The sequence below is a fragment of the Delphinapterus leucas genome, chromosome 7 (assembly GCF_059928025.1).
Source record: "Delphinapterus leucas isolate spDelLeu-1000000601 "Yukka" chromosome 7, BTC_Dleu_Yukka2, whole genome shotgun sequence".
Lineage (NCBI taxonomy): Eukaryota > Metazoa > Chordata > Mammalia > Artiodactyla > Monodontidae > Delphinapterus > Delphinapterus leucas.
The window spans coordinates 55,622,809-55,642,602 of NC_143135.1; the positions used below are offsets into that span (position 1 = coordinate 55,622,809).

The following is a 19,794-nucleotide window of genomic DNA, read 5'->3' on the forward strand; positions in this document are numbered from 1 at the left end:
TAAAGAATTAGTCTGAATTGTAGGAATATAGTTAATAATTACTATGAACATTATCTTGCTATGATTTATTCATTTATTTATTCATGAAACACTGATTATCAACTATGAACCAGACATAAGAGCTATAAAAATAATTAAAATACTGGTTTTCCTTGAGTCTAGGGAGTGTGATAAGCAGATATACAAACAAAAAAATTTAATACAGTGTGATAAATACGATGATAAATTATGAATAAAGTTCAGAGAAAGTATAAATACTTACATTAGAAAGTTGTTTTTTAGCATATGTTCTAATCTGTCCTTGGTAAGAAAAGAGAAAAAAGAAAATTTATTAAATGTAATTATATTCCTTACATGTAATTAACATATTTAAAGGGCTTCATCCACAAAGCTAATTACCTTTTGGCCTGGAGCTATGAATTTGTGACAGAGTTCAACATCTTCAGGACAATTTGAGAGAACTGTCATTGTTGTAGTCTTGAAGAGGCCCTCCATAACCTAAGAGAAATGATACAGAATTGCCTGACATGTAAGCTTCATGGAAAACCTGTTTAGGGCCCTGTAAGGACTGCTCTCCAGGTTTCAATGGCTATAAATCCATTAGGCCTCTTACTTCCTGAATATACTACAGCAAGTTAATTCAGTTTCCAGATTGATTAGAGGGAGCATCACAACTTCTCAGAGAAGGTTAAAAAAAAAAAAAGAAAGAACCATGTCTGAACCTTCTGTTAACAGTTTCAATACTGGTATTGAAGTGGGCTGTCAAATGAACAGCTAAAACAAACTGATGCCTCTCTAAATTTCAGTATATTCCCTTGTAGAGTCAGGACAGTTAACAGTACCTAGCTTACAGGATTGCTGTGAGAAATTATATGAGATAATCCATGTATAAGACTTAGCTTAGTGCCCAGCTCAGAGAAGCATGCAACAAACATCAGTTGTGAAGAGTGGAATGTTTTGAAAAGTGCTTCATTCAGTCATTGGTAAATGAAAGTAAACTTTAAGATTAGAGAAGCAATGAGATCTATCTACATCTAAATACATACATTTTTGCTTTGCTAAAGTATAAAGTAACGACACAAATCAGTGTATAAGAATTCGTTCTACCAGGGGTGTCCATAAAAGTCTTATGGGAAAAACTTGTTCTCAGAAGAAAAAAGTGACTGGAATGAAAAATATTTCTAAAATATTTTTAATCCAAACTAAAATTTTTGTTTTGATGTCAATGAAATCATATTGTGATTTTCAGATATGTCCTCATAAAGGCACATACATGAATTAAGACCAGGCTGCCCCACAGGCAGGTATCTTCCTTTCCTCTCTGAATCACTGGATACCCTATCAACACTGGAAACACAGTGGGGCATAAGCGTCTGAGTAATTTAACATGGTCAGATATAGGAAAGAACTTAATTATCAAGTGACAACCAGATAGACTTATGTACATATATAAAATATTTTTCATTTCTTTTTATATATACTTTGCATTTTTATATTATACATATATTTTGTAGAGAAGTAAGGAATAACTTGATGAAAGAAGAGCAAAAGGAGGCTAAAGATGTTTCGCCTTGAGGCTATAACCACCTTCAATCTAGCAGTGAGATAAAGAAATCACTAAGTAACTGAATGATTTATGAAGCGTTATATCCCTCAATCACTGCAAAAAGCCAATGTATATTGAGAGGAAAAAAGAACAGGTAGATTGGATAGTACGCTTGCATTGTTGAGGGACACAATACACAATCGGTAAGATGAAGACTTCAACAGCTGGGGCTGTTAAAGCAGTGTCTTTCAAGGGCAGAACATTTCCATTTGAAGAAGGGTATCACTGGCTTTTCTAACCTTGACTTTCAGACTACACTCTGTAAATATATTTATAATAAAACAGAAACTTAACTGAAGGGTTAACATAACCCTCATGTTTTAAAAATATATATTTCTCAATAGTATTAAAATAATAATATTTAATTGCTTATACGTCATAAGAGGAAAATATCCTGTTATAATATTCTGATTTTGTATTTAAGAGACTGCTCTTCATCAAGATAATAATTTCCACAGAATTCAATTTATCAAAGGGAGAAAACTGAGAGAAGCAGGAGTTTATTTTTGGAAAGAATATACCTTTTTCTTCTGTCTTTAGGAAAAAGTTTATATTCCAATTAATTAAACTATTCAATAGTGTATGCCCTGAGTACCACTCAGTGGACGACCAAATAAATAAGAATTACTCAGTTATAGAATACATAATTATAGAGCAAATATTATGATGTTTAATAAATTCTAACAATCTATGTATTATCTTTATAATCTTTCCCTCTGGTATTACATTGGGCAGCGGAGACAGGGACAAGGCAGAAATAGGAGGTAAAACGCGTGGTTCCATTCTTTACAATACTCTCATTGCCTGAGTGAAAGAATAATGAAGAATTGGGTGGTGAGCTCAAACTGAAAGCTGATTAAGGAATTTTACTGACTTGGTGAGGCTCAGATTCTGAATCCCTAAATCTAGAAAGGGATTAACTCAACAGTGTTCCTATTGACATTTTTGGCCAGATAATTCTTCGCTGGCGGGGAGGGGGCTGTGCATTGCAGGATACTGAACAACATCCCTAGCCTTTACCCACTAGATGCCAGTAGCAACCCGTCTTCCCTACTCCCCCACCCACTCCCTAGTAGGGACACCAAAAATATCCCCTTGGGGACACTGGTCTAGAGAAATTGGTGGGAGATGTTAAAGGGGTATATGCAAGTGGACACTGTGGTGTGTGGCCACAACATCCCTTTAGGACCAAGATCTTTATCCGCTAGGAACAGTAACTGCTGATGGTACATAGTTGGGTCCCTCTTCAGGAACTGCCCAGGCCAGGAGGACTGCCTTACCCAAGGTTACAACCCCTCCCAAGGTTACAACCCCTTCCCAAGCTAGCCCGCATCCAATGACTGGCTCACAGGAGGAGGCACTTGCCGTCCTATGGGACAACTATGAAAGACCATTCTAGCTCCAAAGTTTCTCAGGGAATTGGCTAAGGAATCTGTTTGTAAATGCATCACAGTTTAACTTGTCCCTCTGCCCAATGCTGCTTTCTTCCTTTCCTCACAGATATTTCTCTTGAGAGCATTCCCCAGTAATACCTGCACACAAATCTCTGCTTTAGGGTTTATTTACTAGGAAATCCAACCTAAGACAGGATAATAAAATTGTGACTCCATTCTATTTGGGAGTATACATGGTATTTCTGTTTTAAGTGGAATTGGGTCACTTACTGGGTGAATAAGAGTAGAATGAAAGAAGTAAGAGTTGATGAAAACTGCTAAAATAAACATCCTGTAATTAGAATTCCAAACTAAGATCTTAACCAAAATGGTAGTGGACAGAGAATTCATAACAACAGTTAACACATTCTGGGTACTTACTAAGTGTCATGAACTATGCTAAGTACCTTATATATATTATCTGTCTAATCCTATGAATTAACATATGAAATAGGAATTATTATTCCCATTTTATAGATAAGAAAACTGAGGTTCAGAGAAATTAAGTCCCATGTCTTAGGTCACATAGCCAGTAAGTGATTGAGCTAATAATCAAATCCTGGTCCATCCATCTCCAGACTTGTGTGCTCTATATGGATTTATGGCCACAGCCTCCTGAAAAGGCTCCCACCCCTATTTTTATCTCCCTCTAAATCATTTTTCATAATGCTGCTAGAGAGATACTTCTAAAATATAACTCTGACCATGGCCTTTCCCAGCTGAGAACTTTCTCCTTTATCTTTTGGATTAAGTTCAAACTCCTCAGCATGGCATTTAAATACAGTCTTTCTTTCATGAGCTGACTCTTGACTATATCTCCAGCTTCATCCCTGTCCCAGAGCTCTGACAGCTCCTGTGGATGCTTTCTAATACTATAGCTATAGACATGTTTCTCTAACTATAAAGACGTTTTGTTTATTTGCCTAGCAAATATCAAGAGCTACTATTTACTAAGCCTGCTTTGTGCTGGATCCCATACTGGATGCTTTACATTATACATACATAATCTTTCATTTACTTCTCACAATAACCTAATGAAATAGCTACTATTATTCTCATTTTATAGCTGAGGAAGCTAAAGATCACTAAGGTTAGGTAACATCATAACAAAGTTAATGGCAGAGCTTGGACATGAACTTAAATCTGTTTGACTCCTGTACTTTAAAAACTATTACACTAACAGCATTCAGTAGATGTTTATTAATTAGTTCTCCATCTTCTTCATTCTATGAACACCTGTAAGGCACAGATGTCAGAGGTAAAAATGTATACAGAAGCATTTTAATGTCACAGATGCCTGATATTTAGAAACTATTTTAAAACTTGAGTACCTACCTGCATGAGATCTTGAAGGCTCTCAAGAAAAGAAATCTCTGCTTCTACCATATAAAACTCTGCCAGGTGTCTCCGGCTCTGAGAATTCTCTGCTCGGAATGTTGGACCAAAGGTAAACACTTGAGTAAAAGCTCTGCAATTCAAGATTAACAGTGTAAAAATAGGATTCACATGATTAATTTTAAGTATTTAAAATATTCAGTAAGCTCTTAAGAAAAAAAAAAAGTTCTGCGCCTCTGTCTTGTCCACAAATCCACACATATTAGCTGCCACATTTCTTTAATGGGTGATTATAATAGTTTCATTAAAAATGTTACATTTATAGAAACCATTTTATTCCAAAGGAATTTGCAAATGCTTTACAAACCCTATGGCTTACTAAATATAGAATTATAACCACTTCTGGATGCACTCTACTGCAGCTGCCTTTAACAGCAGGCAACTACATTTCACAGCAATTGAGAACAAAGTAAAGGAAAAATACCACAGCCCAAGAAGCCACACAGAGAATCTAGATAGTAACAGTTAAAACCAGTATTTCATGTGGATAAGGCAAGCCAATCATTTTCTAAATATATGAAAAAAAGTTATCAGATACGTATGGTGATTTGCCTTGTTAGGCCTACTCAAGTCCTTTACGCCCACCTAGGAGTTTTAATCAATGCTCAGTGAGCCCTGACATTTGGGGGGTGGGGTGGATTTTGAAGAACTGTCTGCTTTACTCTCTGGTTTTCAAGAAGGGCTATAGTTCAACAACATAAATGGGGAAAAAATTCTTATTTTTAAATTTCTGCAGAGAAGCGAACATGACACCTTCATTCTTTTTTTTTTTTTTTTTTTTGCGGTACGCGGGCCTCTCACTGTTGTGGCCTCTTCCGTTGCAGAGCACAGGCTCCGGACGCACAGGCTCAGCGGCCATGGCTCACGGGCCCAGCCGCTCCGCGGCATGTGGGATCCTCCTGGACTGGGGCACGAACCTGTATCCCCTGCATTGGCAGGCGGACTCTCAACCACTGTGCCACCAGGGAAGCCCCCTTTTTAAAAAAAATTTACTTATTTATTTATTTTTGGCTGTGTTGGGTCTTCGTTGTTGTGCGCGGGTTTTCTCTAGTTGCAGTGAGCTGGGGCTACTCTTCATTGCGGTGTGTGGGCTTCTCATTGCAGTGGCTTCTCTCGTTGCTGAGCATGGGCTCTAGGCCTGCGGGCTTCAGTAGTTGTGACATTTGGGCTCAGTAGTTGTGGCGCACAGGCTTAGCTGCTCTGCAGCATGTGGTATCTTCCCAGACCAGGGATCGAACCCGTGCCCCGTGCATCAGCAGGCGGATTCTTTTTTTTTTTTTTGGTACGCGGGCCTCTCACTGTTGTGGCCTCTCCCGTTGCAGAGCACAGGCTCCCGATGCGCAGGCTCAGCAGCCATGGTTCACGGGCCCAGCCGCTCCGCGGCATGTGGAATATTCCCGGACCGGGGCACGAACCCATGTCCCCTGCTTCGGCAGGCGGACTTTCAACCACTGTGCCACCAGGGAAGCCCGGCAGGCGGATTCTTAACCACTGCGCCACCAGGGAAGTCCCGAGGACCAAGTAATCTTTGAATTTTAAGGTTTTGCTAGAACAAAACAAGAGGTTTGGGGCTCCTTAGCTGTTATCCTCAACACTCTTCATTTATCATCAGTCAAATAATACCAAGATCAGAAAACAGTACAGAAAACGGATTGTAGATATACATACCAGTATTTTTTTGTTGTGTTGTTTTTTTTTTAAGTAAAGATACTGTGGGAAATTAAACAGTAAAACAATTATAGTGGAAATCATGAGATTTATTTTTTCTTTCAAAGGTCATTTCAGTCAAGGCCTAGTTGGTAAGAAGCTTAGGAATTTATGTTTTGGTTCTACAGCCACCTTTCTGAGACCATGATCAGTTACCCTCCAAGAATCTTAGTTTTTAATGGAAAAACAAACCGTAAGAATTCAAAATATTACTATATAACCTCTCTCCCAAGATTCAGATCCAGACTTGCCTACTAGAATGTTCCTAAAAACACTGACCTTACCTTGTCCAAAACGAAAACTCTTGCCTTGCTCCCCAAAACAAGCAAAAACAAAATAATGAACAGTACATTTTCCCCAGCTCTGTTAATCTTAGCTAACCCACCTCGTCACCCAAACCAGATCCCCATCCCTCCCTCACTGCCCACACACTTCCCTAGCATATTGATCACAGAATTATATTGTTTATACCTAGGGAAACTCTTGCAGATCTAGAGACTCTTCTTTATTTCCACAACTTTGTCTTGTGTCAACTCTTGTGTCTGCCACCTGCCTTTCTTCCTCCAGTCCCAAACTACTATAAGTTTTCAAACTCAAATCTGATTATATCAGCCCTAATTTAAAAATCTTCAATGGTTCTCCCCTACTCAAAGGTTAAAATTCAAACTCCTAACTTTGACTGGACCTTCCTTCACAAAGTCTTTTCTCCAGCACACTGAGGATACTCTCCTTACATGCCCCACATGCCTTTAGGCTTTTTCATTGGCTGTCCCCTCTCTGCAGTGCCCGTCCTTTGTTCCTCTCTCTCCAAATGGCAAATTCCCATCCATCCTTCAAGACTTGACTTAAATGTCACTTTCTCTTTGTAACCTTACCATACACCCCCAAATTTATTGTTCCCTCCTTTCTATGACTGTAACACTTTGTTTATACATTTATTATACAGACTGTATCACTTAGAAATATAATTGTGCATTTTGTATCTTTCTCCCTCAATAAACTATGAAATACTCTACAGTAGGAAAAATGTTTTATTCATCTTTGCAACTTCAGTGCCTAAGATAAAACAGGTGCTCAAGTTGAATGAATAATAATGAGGGTGACAGGCTTCTTCAGTTGTAAACTGGAAAAGCACAACATCCTTATAAACAGTAACATTACAAATAATGTACAGAAAAATACTCAGATATATTTTACTGTGGCTGTTACTCAATAGCTAAAATGGGTCAAACAATTTAGGTCTGCCCCAAACAATAAATTCAAAAATTACAGGACCTCGAGCTTCTAATCTATGACTATGTGATCTCTAGGTAGGTTGGCAATAGTATATTTAAATAAATAAAACGACATTCTTTTCTGGAACTGCATCACAGGAAATTGTACATACATGTTCACTAATAACAAAGAATATTCTATTGAAATTTTCCAGGGCATGAATAGAAACTCCATGGCATAGGTGGAATTTACTTTGGAGGCTCTGAGGAAGACTTCTAAGAAATGGGCAGTTATCATCCTGAAATACAAGGAGGCCAATGGGATTGCTGTTCAAAAGAGACACGTTATATATGTATTAAGGTACTAGATACAGAGAAAACAACGGTATCTAAAAAGAACTACAGGTTCAAGTCACAAGGGCTCCTACTTCTCACATGGATAGGGAGGGAGCTCCAAGATATTTAACAATAGGGATTTTTTATTTAACAACGGTTAATGATTTTCTCTAGCAATACAGGGTAAACTCTCTTGTATAAAATATAGAAGAGGATCAAGGATTTTTATTTTAGTAAGGATTAGATTCTAATTGTGGTACCCAAAAGTTAAGTATTATTCTAATAGGGTAAAGTAAAAATCAATGGCCGTGGTGCTTTCTCTGAATTAACAAAAAGATAAAATAAGCTGGAAGGTATGTTGACAAATTCCCTAATTTAGCATCAAGTTGTTAAGCAGATAAATGTTTAAATCATTCAATAAAGATCACCCCAGGTCAGCGTCCAGTGTTCTATAATACAGTAGTGAAAGTAGTAGTAGTGATAGTGGCTACCATTAGCAAGTGCTCCTTGTGGGCCAGGCATTAGATGTGAGAACCTTACAGTTAACTCCTTTATTATAACTCAATAAAGGATACATTGTTACTTCTATTATTCAGTCTAAGAAACTGAAGTTCAGAGAGGTTAAGAAGCTTTTCCAAAAGTCATAGAGTCATAGCCTAACAAGTGGTAGGGGCCAGATTCAACTCTAGCTCTGACTCTAATGATCACAGCCTTCATTATGATATTAAAATAATGATGCTCATAACTGAACATGGACAAACCCAGTAAACAAGAGAAAAATTTGTAATATGCACTCCCCGCCTTCTCAAAGATAACTAGGGTGAGTAGTTTGGTATATTTCTCTTCCTTGTGAATAGCTTATTTGTTTTATGTATTAAAATTATAGCTCCCTAGGATATGTTGCTTTCATGCAAATAATGAGAAGATAAATTTTAATCAATATTTTGTAAACTTTAGCAAGACATTTAGCCTTTCTGGTCTTCAAATTCTTACATGAGTGGGAGGTGCAGGCAGTTTGGCATTATTCTCTAGTATCTTTTACATAATTTTGTTTCTAGGTCCATGTGAAATCACTATTATTTTAATTTACGCTGATTTCTTCTTTTTCCTCTGTCTTCCACACACATGAAAGCAATTTGCAGCAAGGCTTGGCCCAAGCCATAGTTAAAATAAGATCTGAGAACGAGGCCATTACTAAAATAAGATACAAAACCAGGTGAAAGGCCAGTACTGCTGTGAGAAGAGACCAGCAGAGAAAGAAAACAGTACTAAGAATCATTCTTGTGCCAATTATGGAGAAAGGGAAGCTATATATGGAAAGTCCATGAGCTTGGAGTTGATGTTTAAGATAACAAAAGTACATTCAATACACATCAGCTAAGATAGCTACAAAAGTGGCTTTTTAAAAATAAAAAGTAAAGTTACCAAAAAATGGTTCTGCAAAGGTCACTTTCTCCCTTGTGTGGCGTTTTATGAAGCCCTAAATTGGCAAGTGGATTATTATGAAGTAGTCACTGATTGCTTTGCCATTTATTCCTTCTGGCCCTGAAATTTAAGAGCTAATCTTTATATTTTGAAAGAAAAGAGGAATTACTGCCTTTTTAGCTGGGGAAGAACTTATCGTTCAGCATAAGGGGGATCAGCAACTTTCCCTAAGGCCGCCCACTCCCAACCTCCTATCACTTCCCTACCGTCATTCAGGAAACATTCATTGAACTGAAGTGAACTCACAGACAACTTTAAACTGACTTTTAAAACAGTCTTTGTCAAGTGGTATTCCCATCATCCAGAAAACAATCATCTATATTACTACTGCTTTGTATCCACTGGATTATCAATACTGTGACATATTTGTCACTCATTGCTTCTACATGCCTAACAGAGCGGACACCAGACACCTCCTTTCCAGCTTACCCCCTTTCCTCTATCTTGAAATAGTACACTTGGTTTATAAAGAGATGTAGCTCTCACCATCAACTCTTAACAAGATGTCTTAGCGAGGATGCACTGTAAAATCTAAAAATTTCTTCTTTACCACAACTGCTAAACATTTCTGCAAAATTAATTTCCTTTAACATGTCCTAAGTATCTGATTTAGAACTGAATTTGAGGTCCAAGCAAGTTTAATCTTAATTGTATAATGAGATTCAAAGTTCGATAGAGTCTGACAACAATCCTGCTAAAGGGACTGGAGGGTTGGCTACTCTTCTCTGATGAGCTTATGAACTGGGGGAAGGACATTTAGCAAAGGGAATATGAAGCACACAGGACCTAAGGTAGGAAAGAGCCTGACAAGTTTGAAGAACAGAAGCAGGACAGCAGCAAGACGAATGCTAAGAGATGAGGTCAAAGAGTTTGGAAGGGATCAGAACATGTAGGGTCTTCCTTGTGAGCCATGGTAAAGAGAGTCTGAATTTTATTTAATACTCCTTGAAATACTCTCTCCTCTTGGAATATTTAACACTGTATTCTCCTAGTTTTCCTATTTATCTGATCTCCACCTCTGTCTCCTTCTACATACACTAGCTATTCATTAAACACTAGCACTCTTTGAACTGTAGTCCTAGAATCTCTTTTCTCACTGTATAAATTCTCCTTAAATGATCTCACCTCCGTCAATTAATTTTCAATTAATTACCTATTGGCACACAATTCACAAATTTGTATCTCCTGCCCAGACTTCTTCTCTAAGCTCCAGAAGCATACACCCGCCTACTTAGTCCTTTCACTTGTCACAAACAGAACTCATGCCTCCCCTGACCCCCACACTGGCTTCAGTCTTATTCCAACCTTCCAGGTCAATCCTCCCATTAGGGTCTTTAATAACACCATGTACTACTGCTCACAGAGCCTCTTAAAATTAAAATAAATGACATATACAGATGTAATTATTTGTTTAATGTCCATCTCTTTCACTAGACTGTAAATTTCATGAATGACCTTATCTATTTTTTGGTTCCTTATAGTATCCTCAGTTCTTAACCCAGTGCATGACACACACTAGACAATTAAAATTTGTCAAATAACTAACTGATTTTCTGTAAAATATGCTGATCCCCAAACTTTGAACCTTTGAAACAGCACTGGGATGGGGGTGAGGATAGAGGAGTAAGAGGAAGGTGGTAAACAGAATATCAATTACTAAGCAAAAAATTCTGCTATTCCCTGAAATAATTTTTCACAGAAGGCACTAGGCAATAAAAGAATCAGTTTTTTGAAAAGACTGCCCATATATTATTTTTGCTCTGTAGGCAACAAGTATATCTTTGAAAAGGACTAGATCAGATGAACATCTCTAGTAAGCAAAGATTTTACTTTTTGAGAAACTAAAGTATTACCACATGAAAAAAATTTCCCTTAGTCTTATTCTATGTAAACAGAGAAGCACCTGCCTCTTTGGCTTCTGCGAGTGGATACCAAAATGTTAAGACAAGTAATGCTACTTCATCATTCCTGTAATGATGGACTCTTCAGAGGACTGACTGAATTTAGAAAATAACATTAAAAAAATAATAAATTTATTTATTTAGGCTGTGTTGGGTCTTCACTGCTATGTGTGGGCTTTCTCTAGTTGTGGCGAGTGAGAGCTACTTTTTGCTGCGGTGCACGGGCTTCTCTCGTTGCAGAGCACGGGCTCTAGGCCTGTGGGCTTCAGTAGTTGTGGCACTTGGGCTCAGTAGCTGTGGCTCGAGGGCTGTAGAGCACAGGCTCAGTAGTTGTGGTGCACGGGCTTAGTTGCTCCATGGCAGGTGGGATCTTCCTGGACTAGGAATCAAACCCGTGTCCCCTGCACTGGCAGGCAGATTCTTAACCACTGTGCCACCAGGGAAGTCCCAGAAAATAACACTTTTCTCAAGGGTCAAAGTTTACTAATTGTTCTTTCTAACTGTGTATTTGTCCTCACATTTTTAACAAGATACTAAAATCACCTTTTAAAAAAGGTATACATTTTGTCAACTGCATCTATTCATGCCTTGCCTAAATTATCCCTCTTGTATTTCTCATATTTAGCAGTCCTTGTACTGAGGACCATGAAAGAGACCATGTGAAAACTTTAATTTAGGTACATGCACCACATGGTATTTACATGTTATTTAAAGTCTACAAAGATTTCAAAGGTTTTCTGAGGCCTGATACTGTAGCAGTAGATGAGTCATTATGGCACTGAACTGTCAACAATTTCCTGGGCTCAAGTCCTGTACTGATGACCCATACTTTTTAAAGGTCATCACAGTGATTAAGTTAAGCCTGTACTCTAAACACCTAAATTGAAATTCTGGGCCCTCCACTTATGAACTAGCCAAGTTAACTTCTTTGAGACTAAATTTTCCCATGTGAAAATGAAGTTAAGTATATATTTGTCATGAGGTTATTATAAAGATGAAACAATATGTAAAAAGTTTAACGTAATATTAACTATATGGTAAGTGTTCAACGAATGGGTTAAGAGTTTTGTTTGTTTTTGTTTTTTTGTGTGTGCATCTCCTTTCTTTCCAAAGGTCTACAGCTCTGATTTGGTTGGTCTCAAGATCTCTTTATACTTTCAGTCAGTGCAAGAGATTTTGTTTATGTAGGTTATGTCTACCAATATCTATCATTAAAACTGATAAAATTTATTAACTCATTTAAAAACAATGATAAACCCATTCTATGTCATAAAAACATCTTTTTAATAAAAATTCATAAGAGGAGTGGCACTGTTTTACATTTTTGTAAATCTCCTTCATATCTGGCTTAATAGAAGACAGCTGGGTTCTCATAACTGCTTATGCATTCAATCTGTTCTGCTATCACATGTTATGAAGACTTTGGAAAACTTCACTGTATACTCAAGAGAGAATAAAAATGAAAAAGACACAAAATAGTGGCTTACTATTATTATGAAAATAGTTTTCATCTCAAAGGACTTCTCTGAAAGGGTCTCAGAGGGCCCCAGATCAAACTTTGAGAACCACTACATTAGGCAATGATTCTTAAGGAGTATTAATTCTGAGCTTTACCTCTGGAGACTTCCATTCAGAAAATCTAGGGAGGGTTCTGGTCATGAGTATATTTAAAAGTTCTACAAGTAATTATTATGTGAACTCCTGATTAAGAACTACTACCTTAAAAAAAAGTTAAGATCACTAATCAATATACTTAAAAAAAATTTTGATGGCTATAATTTTTTAAATGGACAATAACATGTGTTGGTGAGGATGTGGAGAAACTCCTTGTACATGCTGGTGGGAATGTAAAATCCTGCAATTGCTGTGAAAAAGTCTGGTGATACCTTAAAAAGTTAAAAATAGAATTATCATATGACCCAGCATTTCCACTCCTGAGTACAAACACCAAAGAAATGAAAAGAAGTGTTCAAAAAACTCCCTGTATGTAGGTGTTCAAAGCAGCATTTTTCATAGTAGCCAAAAAGTAGAAACAATCCAAATGTTCACCAATGGATTAATGGATAAAAGAGATGTGGTATATCCATACAATGGAATATTATTCAGCCATTAAGAGGACCAAAGTACTAATATATCCTACAATATAAATGAACCTTGAAAACATGATGCTAAATGAAAAAAGACAAATACAAAAGGCCAGGATTTCCCTGGTGGCGCAGTGGTTAAGAATCTGCCTGCCAGTGCAGGGGACATGGGTTCAAGCCCTGGTCTGGGAAGATCCCACATGCCGCACAGCAACTAAGCCCGCGCACCACAACTACTGAGCCTGTGCTCTAGAGCCCACGAGCCACAACTACTGAGCCCATGTGCTGCAACCACTGAAACCCGTGCGCCTAAAGCCCATGCTCCACAACAACTGAAGCCACCGCAATGAGAAGCCCACGCACTGCAACAAAGAGTAGCCACCGCTGGACACAACCAGAGAAAACCCACGCGCAGCAACGAAGACCCAACGCAGCCAAAAACAAAAAAACCCAAAAAACAAAAGGCCACGTACGGTATGATTTCTTTTCTATGAAATATCCAGACTAGGCAAATCCACAGAGACAGAAAGCAGAAAAGTGGTTGCCAAGGGCTAGGGAGAGGAGGGAATGGCAAATGACTGCATCACGGGTATGGGGTTTCCTTTTGGGGTGACAAAAATGTTCTGGAACTGTATAGTGGTGTTGGTTATACAATGTCACTAAAAGTAAATTTCATGTTATGTGTACTGAATTTTATCAAAATAGAATTTTTAAAAAGTTTATTGAAACTAACTGTCCATTAGTCACTTTACACGTTTTATTTCATTCTTGCTATTCTGTAAGGAGATAGCAAGTGGTGCTATCTACTCTATAAGGCAGGTGATTTCACTTCATTCACAGTGGAAGAAACTGAAGCTTAGACAAGTTAAGTAACTAGTACAGAGCAGCATAGCAAAGCTGGTTTTAACCAACACAATTTGACTCCATGGCCCACTTTCTGTTGTGCTGCATGTGTGCACTCTTCAAAACTAACAAAGTACAGCGCAGGTGATCAACGGTCCCATAAACCCACAAAACACGACCATATGCTCCAAAGAGAAGTTTTGTACCTTAATGTCACTGTTACCTGATTGGTTTTTGCCTCTCTATACGAGGTCATTTCATTCTTGGTGGCTGTTCCTGATACACCTTCCTTCTTCCACTTGTTATGTCTGCAAGTGTCACTTCCTACCACTTACAGCTGCTTTTTTCTGTCTTATGCTTTATCTACAGCCCCTCCTTAGTGGAAAGGGGACAGTCATTTATAAGCTTTGATGGTCAATCAGGATACTTTTTCACTCCATTTTAGGTTACAAAAAATGATAACACATAACACTGTGGATCCTAAAAGGTTAAACTTGAGTTAATGGAGGCTTTGTTAGAAATGCTTAGATGACCTAGAGCAGTGGTTCTAAAACTTTAGCATGATTAGAATCACCTAGGGCTTGATAAAACACAGCTTGCTGGATCCCACTCTCAGAATTTCTGCTTCAGTAGGTCTTAGGGTAGGCCTGAGAGTTTATATTGCTACAAGTTGCCAGGTGATGCTGACGCTCCTGGTCCAAGGACAACACTTGGAGAACAAGTGACCTAGGGTGGTTCTCAATCTTGGCTGCATAGAATAATCTATGGTATCAATACTTCAGAAAACAATCTTGATTCAATGCAATCCCTATCAAATTACCAAAGCCAGTTTTTCACAGAACAAGAACAAAAAATCTTAAAATTTGTATGGAGACACAAAAGACCCCGAATAGCCAAAGCAATCTTGAGAAAGAAAAATGGATCTGGAAGAATCATACTCCCTGACTTGAGACTATACTACAAAGCTACAGTCATCAAAACAGTATGGTACTGCACAAAAATAGAACGATAGGTCAATGGAACAGGATAGAAAGCCCAGAAATAAACCCACGCACTTACAGTCAATTAATCTAAGACAAAGGAGGCAAGACTATACGATAGTGGAAAGACAGTCTCTTTGACAATGGTGCTGAAAAACTGGACAGCTACATGTAAAAAAATGAAATTAGATCACTCTTTAACACCATACACAAAAATAAGCTCAAAATGGATTAAAGGCCTAAATGTGAGACAGAACACTATAAAACTCCTAGAGGAAAACATAGTCAGAACACTCTCTGACATAAATCACAGCAATATCTTTTCTGATCTGTCTCCCAGAGTAATGGAAATAAAAATAAACAAATGGGACCTAATTAAACTCAAAAGCTTTTGTACAGCAAAGGAAACCATAAACAAAACAAAAAGACAACCCACAGAATGGGAGAAAATATTTGCAAATGACGTGACCAATAAGGGATTAGTCTCCAAAATTTACGAACGTCTCATGAGGCTTAATATCATCAAAACAAATAACCCAATCAAAAAATGGGCAGAAGACCTGAATAGACATTTTTCCAAGGAAGACATGGATGGCCAAGAGGCACATGAAAAGATGTTCGACATCACTAATGATTAGAGAAATGCAAATCAAAACTACAATGAGATATCACCTCACACCAGTCAAAATGGCTATCATCAAAAAATTCACAAACAATAAACGCTGGAGAGGGTGCAGAGAGAAGGGGACACTCCTACACTGTTGGTGGGAATGGAATGTAAATTGGTACAGCCACTATGGAGAACAGTATGGAGATTCCTTAAAAAACTAAAAATAGAGCTACCATATGACCCGGCAATCCCACTCCTTGGCATACACCTGGAGAAAGACATTGTCTGAAAGAATACATGCACCCTAATGTTCACTGCAGCACTGTTTACAATAGCCAAGACATGGAAGCAACCTAAAGAAGGTGTGGTACATATATACAATGGAATATACAATGGAATATACAATGGAATATACAATGGATATAATTCAGCCATAACAAAGAATGAAATAATGCCATTTGCAGCAACACTGATGGACCATGGACCTAGAGACTGTCATACTGAGTGAAGTAAGTTAGACAGAGAAAGAGAAATATCGTATGATATCGCTTATATGCGGAATCTAAAAAGAAATGATACAAATGAACATATTTACAAAACAGAAAGAGACAGACTTAGAGAATGAACTTATGGTTACGGGGGTTGGGGAGGGTGAAGGGAAGGCATAGTTAGGGAGTTTGGGATTGACATGTACACAGTGCTATATTTAAAAAGGATAATCAACGAGAACCTACTGTATAGTACAGGGACCTCTGCTCAATGTTATGTGGCAGCCTGGATGGGAGGGGAGTCTGGGGGAGAATGGATACATGTACATGTATGACTGAGTCGCTTTGCTGTGCACCTGAAACTGTCACAACATTGTTAATTCGCTATGCTCAAATATAAAATAAAAAGTTAAAAAAACAAACAAAACAAACAAACAAAACCCTAATCTTGATGCCCAGAAAAACCAATTAAATCTGCTTTTCTGGGGACCTGAGCTGAAATCTGATGCATCTGTATTTTTAAAAAAGCTCTTGAGACATTCCAACCACTGATCTAGACCTTCTAATTACCAATTATGATTGAAAGTAAAAGGTACAAATGATACAAAAGGTGTTATTTCACAAAAAGGGTACGATTTGCATAAAAGCTATGGACTAAGAATGAAATACAACATTTCTAATATTCCTGACAGATTCCAAATCAGAGCTTGGTCTATAAACATAAAAGCACAAAGGGATCATGGCAGACTAGAAACAGAGGCAAGTTCCCTTCAAAGGAGCATTTAGCTTATAGGAATAATGCAGAAAAGCCTCTATTTCTTTGCATTCATCTTCCCTGAATTCTAGAAGGTGGGGGAGTGGGAGAGGGAGGGGGTGGAGGCAGAGGAAGGAGGGAAGAGGAGAAGAGGATGAAGACAGACACAAACAGAATAGAGAAATGTTCTTTTGGACCCTGCAGTAAGTCTTTCACATGTGTACCAAGTGAAAGACGAATTAAATCTGTTTCACAGTTGCACTGTATGCACTAGCAAAACATGAGGAAAAAACATCCACCAGTAGTAAAATAGATAATTTTTGGCATATTCATACAAAGGGAATACCCTACAGTAGTGAAAACATTACACAGCATGGATCTAATTGAGGAGTATAATGTTAAGTGAGTAAACTAAGTCACAGAATATATACATATGATTCTATTTATACAAAATATAAAAACCTTTAAACTGTGTATTATTTATAAATATGAACATAAGTGATAAAACCATAAAGGAAAGGAATGATAAACACAAAATTGAGATTAGTAGCTAGTTTTCATGGGGAGGGAAGAGGACGTGATTAGAAAAGAATATACAGGAGACTAAAGAAATGAAGCATTTTGGGGGACTCAGGTGTTGATTGTATCATTATTCTTTGTTTTACCCATACATCTATTTAAGATGTTTAATTTTGTGTCTATGCAATATTTAGACATCAAAAAAGAGTCAGGATGGGCAAGCTAATGGGACACACTGAAACCATAAAATAACAAAATTATACTAAAATTTAAAGGGAAGGCATTGGCATCAGAGCCCACAACACCTACCAAGCCACCACTGAGTTCTTCAAGCTTCTGACCTTTCCCTTCTGACTGTATATTCAATTTGATTCAAAAAATATTAATACATACTGAACACCTACATTTTCCCAGCATCATTACTATGCTAAGGGCAAAAGAAACTGCCAAACAGCACATGGTAAGTTTGCATTGTTCAACATGGTGGCTACTAGCCACATGTGGCTACTTATAGTTACACTAATTAAATTTAAATAAAATTAATAAAAATTCAGTTCCTCAGTCACACTAGCTGCATTTCAAATGCTAAACAGCCACATACAGCTAGTGGCTACCATATTGGTCAGTGCGGATCAGAGCACTCCCGTGACTGTAGTAAGTTCTGCTGTCCAGCACTGAAGTCAACTGTTGAAATCTCAATAAATGCAGAAGACAATCAACTGGGAAAAAAATGTGCATTCAGACAATGGAACATGAGGAAAGGGATCAATGGAGGAGAGAGTTGTTGGGTACATCTTCTGAATTTGTTCTAGTGCCCAGTCACACATATTGTTTTTCCCACATGTATTGCTCTGCCATACCAGACCTCTTTTCCCCTCTTCTGATATGACTTTCAGAGTCATTAATGCACAATGGCAGAATTATTCAGTAAACCATACTTGCAACTTTTGTTAACTTTCCATCTATATGAGTGCATAACTCTCAGAATCAGGCTTTTCTAGGTTCTTTACTCAAAGTGAGCAAACTATAAGTCATTTTATTCATCATCAAGATGAGGATGAATGAACTATTCTCCAATGGTCGTAGCTCCCTGAGAAAGAATATCCAAAACAGATACATGATGAAATGGATACTGCCTCCATCTTCTGATTTGGCTTCACTTATAAATACGTCTCTCAATGCTACAAAGAAACAGCTAGTGCTGTAATAGATACTAAAAACAAATATTCTTAATGATATAGATCATGGTATGATTGACACAAAATGTAGAGAGACTCTGGATTTGGATCTGAGCAGTTATTTTCAAACTCCCAAGTCACACCCAATCCTCAACAACTATATATGAAATCCATTATCAAATCAAACACATATTTTGGCTACAAGGGGGCATGCACGAAAATTTTTGAGGTATTTCCTTGTACAGCAGTCCCTGAAGTACTGTCTGACTAGAGTTGAAATGTTTTCACTGAATCTCATACTCTACTGTCCTGAAGTAGAATCAGGAAGAAAGCACAGAATTACCCAGTTGAAGAAACTAAGGAAGGTCACTAAATGATGTTCCAGAAACAAAAACTTTAGGTTTTTGTCTTTATCTCCCAATCTCTATCATAATTCATACACTAAATCAGCCTCTTAAATGTGAAATATGGATGGCTCAGGTTTTGCACATTCTCCAAACTGTAGAGATTTATGTGGCACAGCAGTTTACTGTCCTATGAACCTGTTTCAAGTGGCAAAACACAGGTTTTATTTTTTTCAGTGTGGGGGTATATCATGAGAGATCAAGTTGGGATTGACATCAGGAGAAACAAAAATAATATGAATACCAACTAATGTATGTTACTAAGCTTATTTGTTACAAATTCTTTCTCACAATTTCTACTGTGAGAAAGAAGCAAAAACCATGGCTGAGTTTCTTTATTAGCAATTTCTTCTAGAGGAGCAAAGATGAAGTTTCCTTTTATTTTGTAGAAAAGGAAGTAAATTTATTTTGGTAAAGTAAAATACACAGAAGTTTTTCAGTGGTTTCTATAATTCATGCACATAGCTTACAGGAGAGTTTTTAAAATACTGATTTTTCTTAAAAGACACAAAAATTTCTGAATTCATACAAAGAAGAATTCATACCAACAACATGGGAATATAAAATGAAAATTTTCTTTCATATAATAAGGGTACTTTAAAATATCTAAATAAATTGAATATAATATTATTCCAAGTTCATTAATGCATTTTCTGATTGGAGATATTTTTTTCCCCAACTAGAAGAGATTGATGAAATAAGTCAAAAGCACATAAGTAATTCAAGCCCACAGATCATATCAGCCAAGAAGAAATAGATACAGCAGCTTAGGGCCTAGTTATGTGTCCTTACCTTACAATCATCATTTTCTACCATAAAGTCAAATTTATTTATTTCTTCAACAAATAGTTATTAGG

The 19,794-nt window shown here is 37.4% G+C and overlaps 1 protein-coding gene across 4 annotated transcripts in view; it reads right to left on the minus strand.

Annotated features, from left to right (window-relative positions):
* Positions 1–19,794, minus strand: part of NARS2 (asparaginyl-tRNA synthetase 2, mitochondrial) — a 150,423-nt gene that overhangs the window by 44,184 nt on the left and 86,445 nt on the right. For 3 of the 4 annotated variants that reach the window (XR_016393857.1, XM_089915354.1, XM_022593918.2), the window contains exons 7-9: positions 4,375–4,507; positions 400–498; positions 263–300 (exon numbers count right to left, since the gene is read on the minus strand). Coding sequence is in view for 3 of the 4 variants with exons in the window: in XM_089915354.1 (XP_089771480.1) it covers positions 263–300; positions 400–498; positions 4,375–4,507 (270 nt within the window). In the remaining variant the exon portion in view is untranslated. The remainder of the gene's footprint in view (positions 1–262; positions 301–399; positions 499–4,374; positions 4,508–19,794) is intronic. The other variant, XM_089915355.1, reaches the window with a different exon arrangement.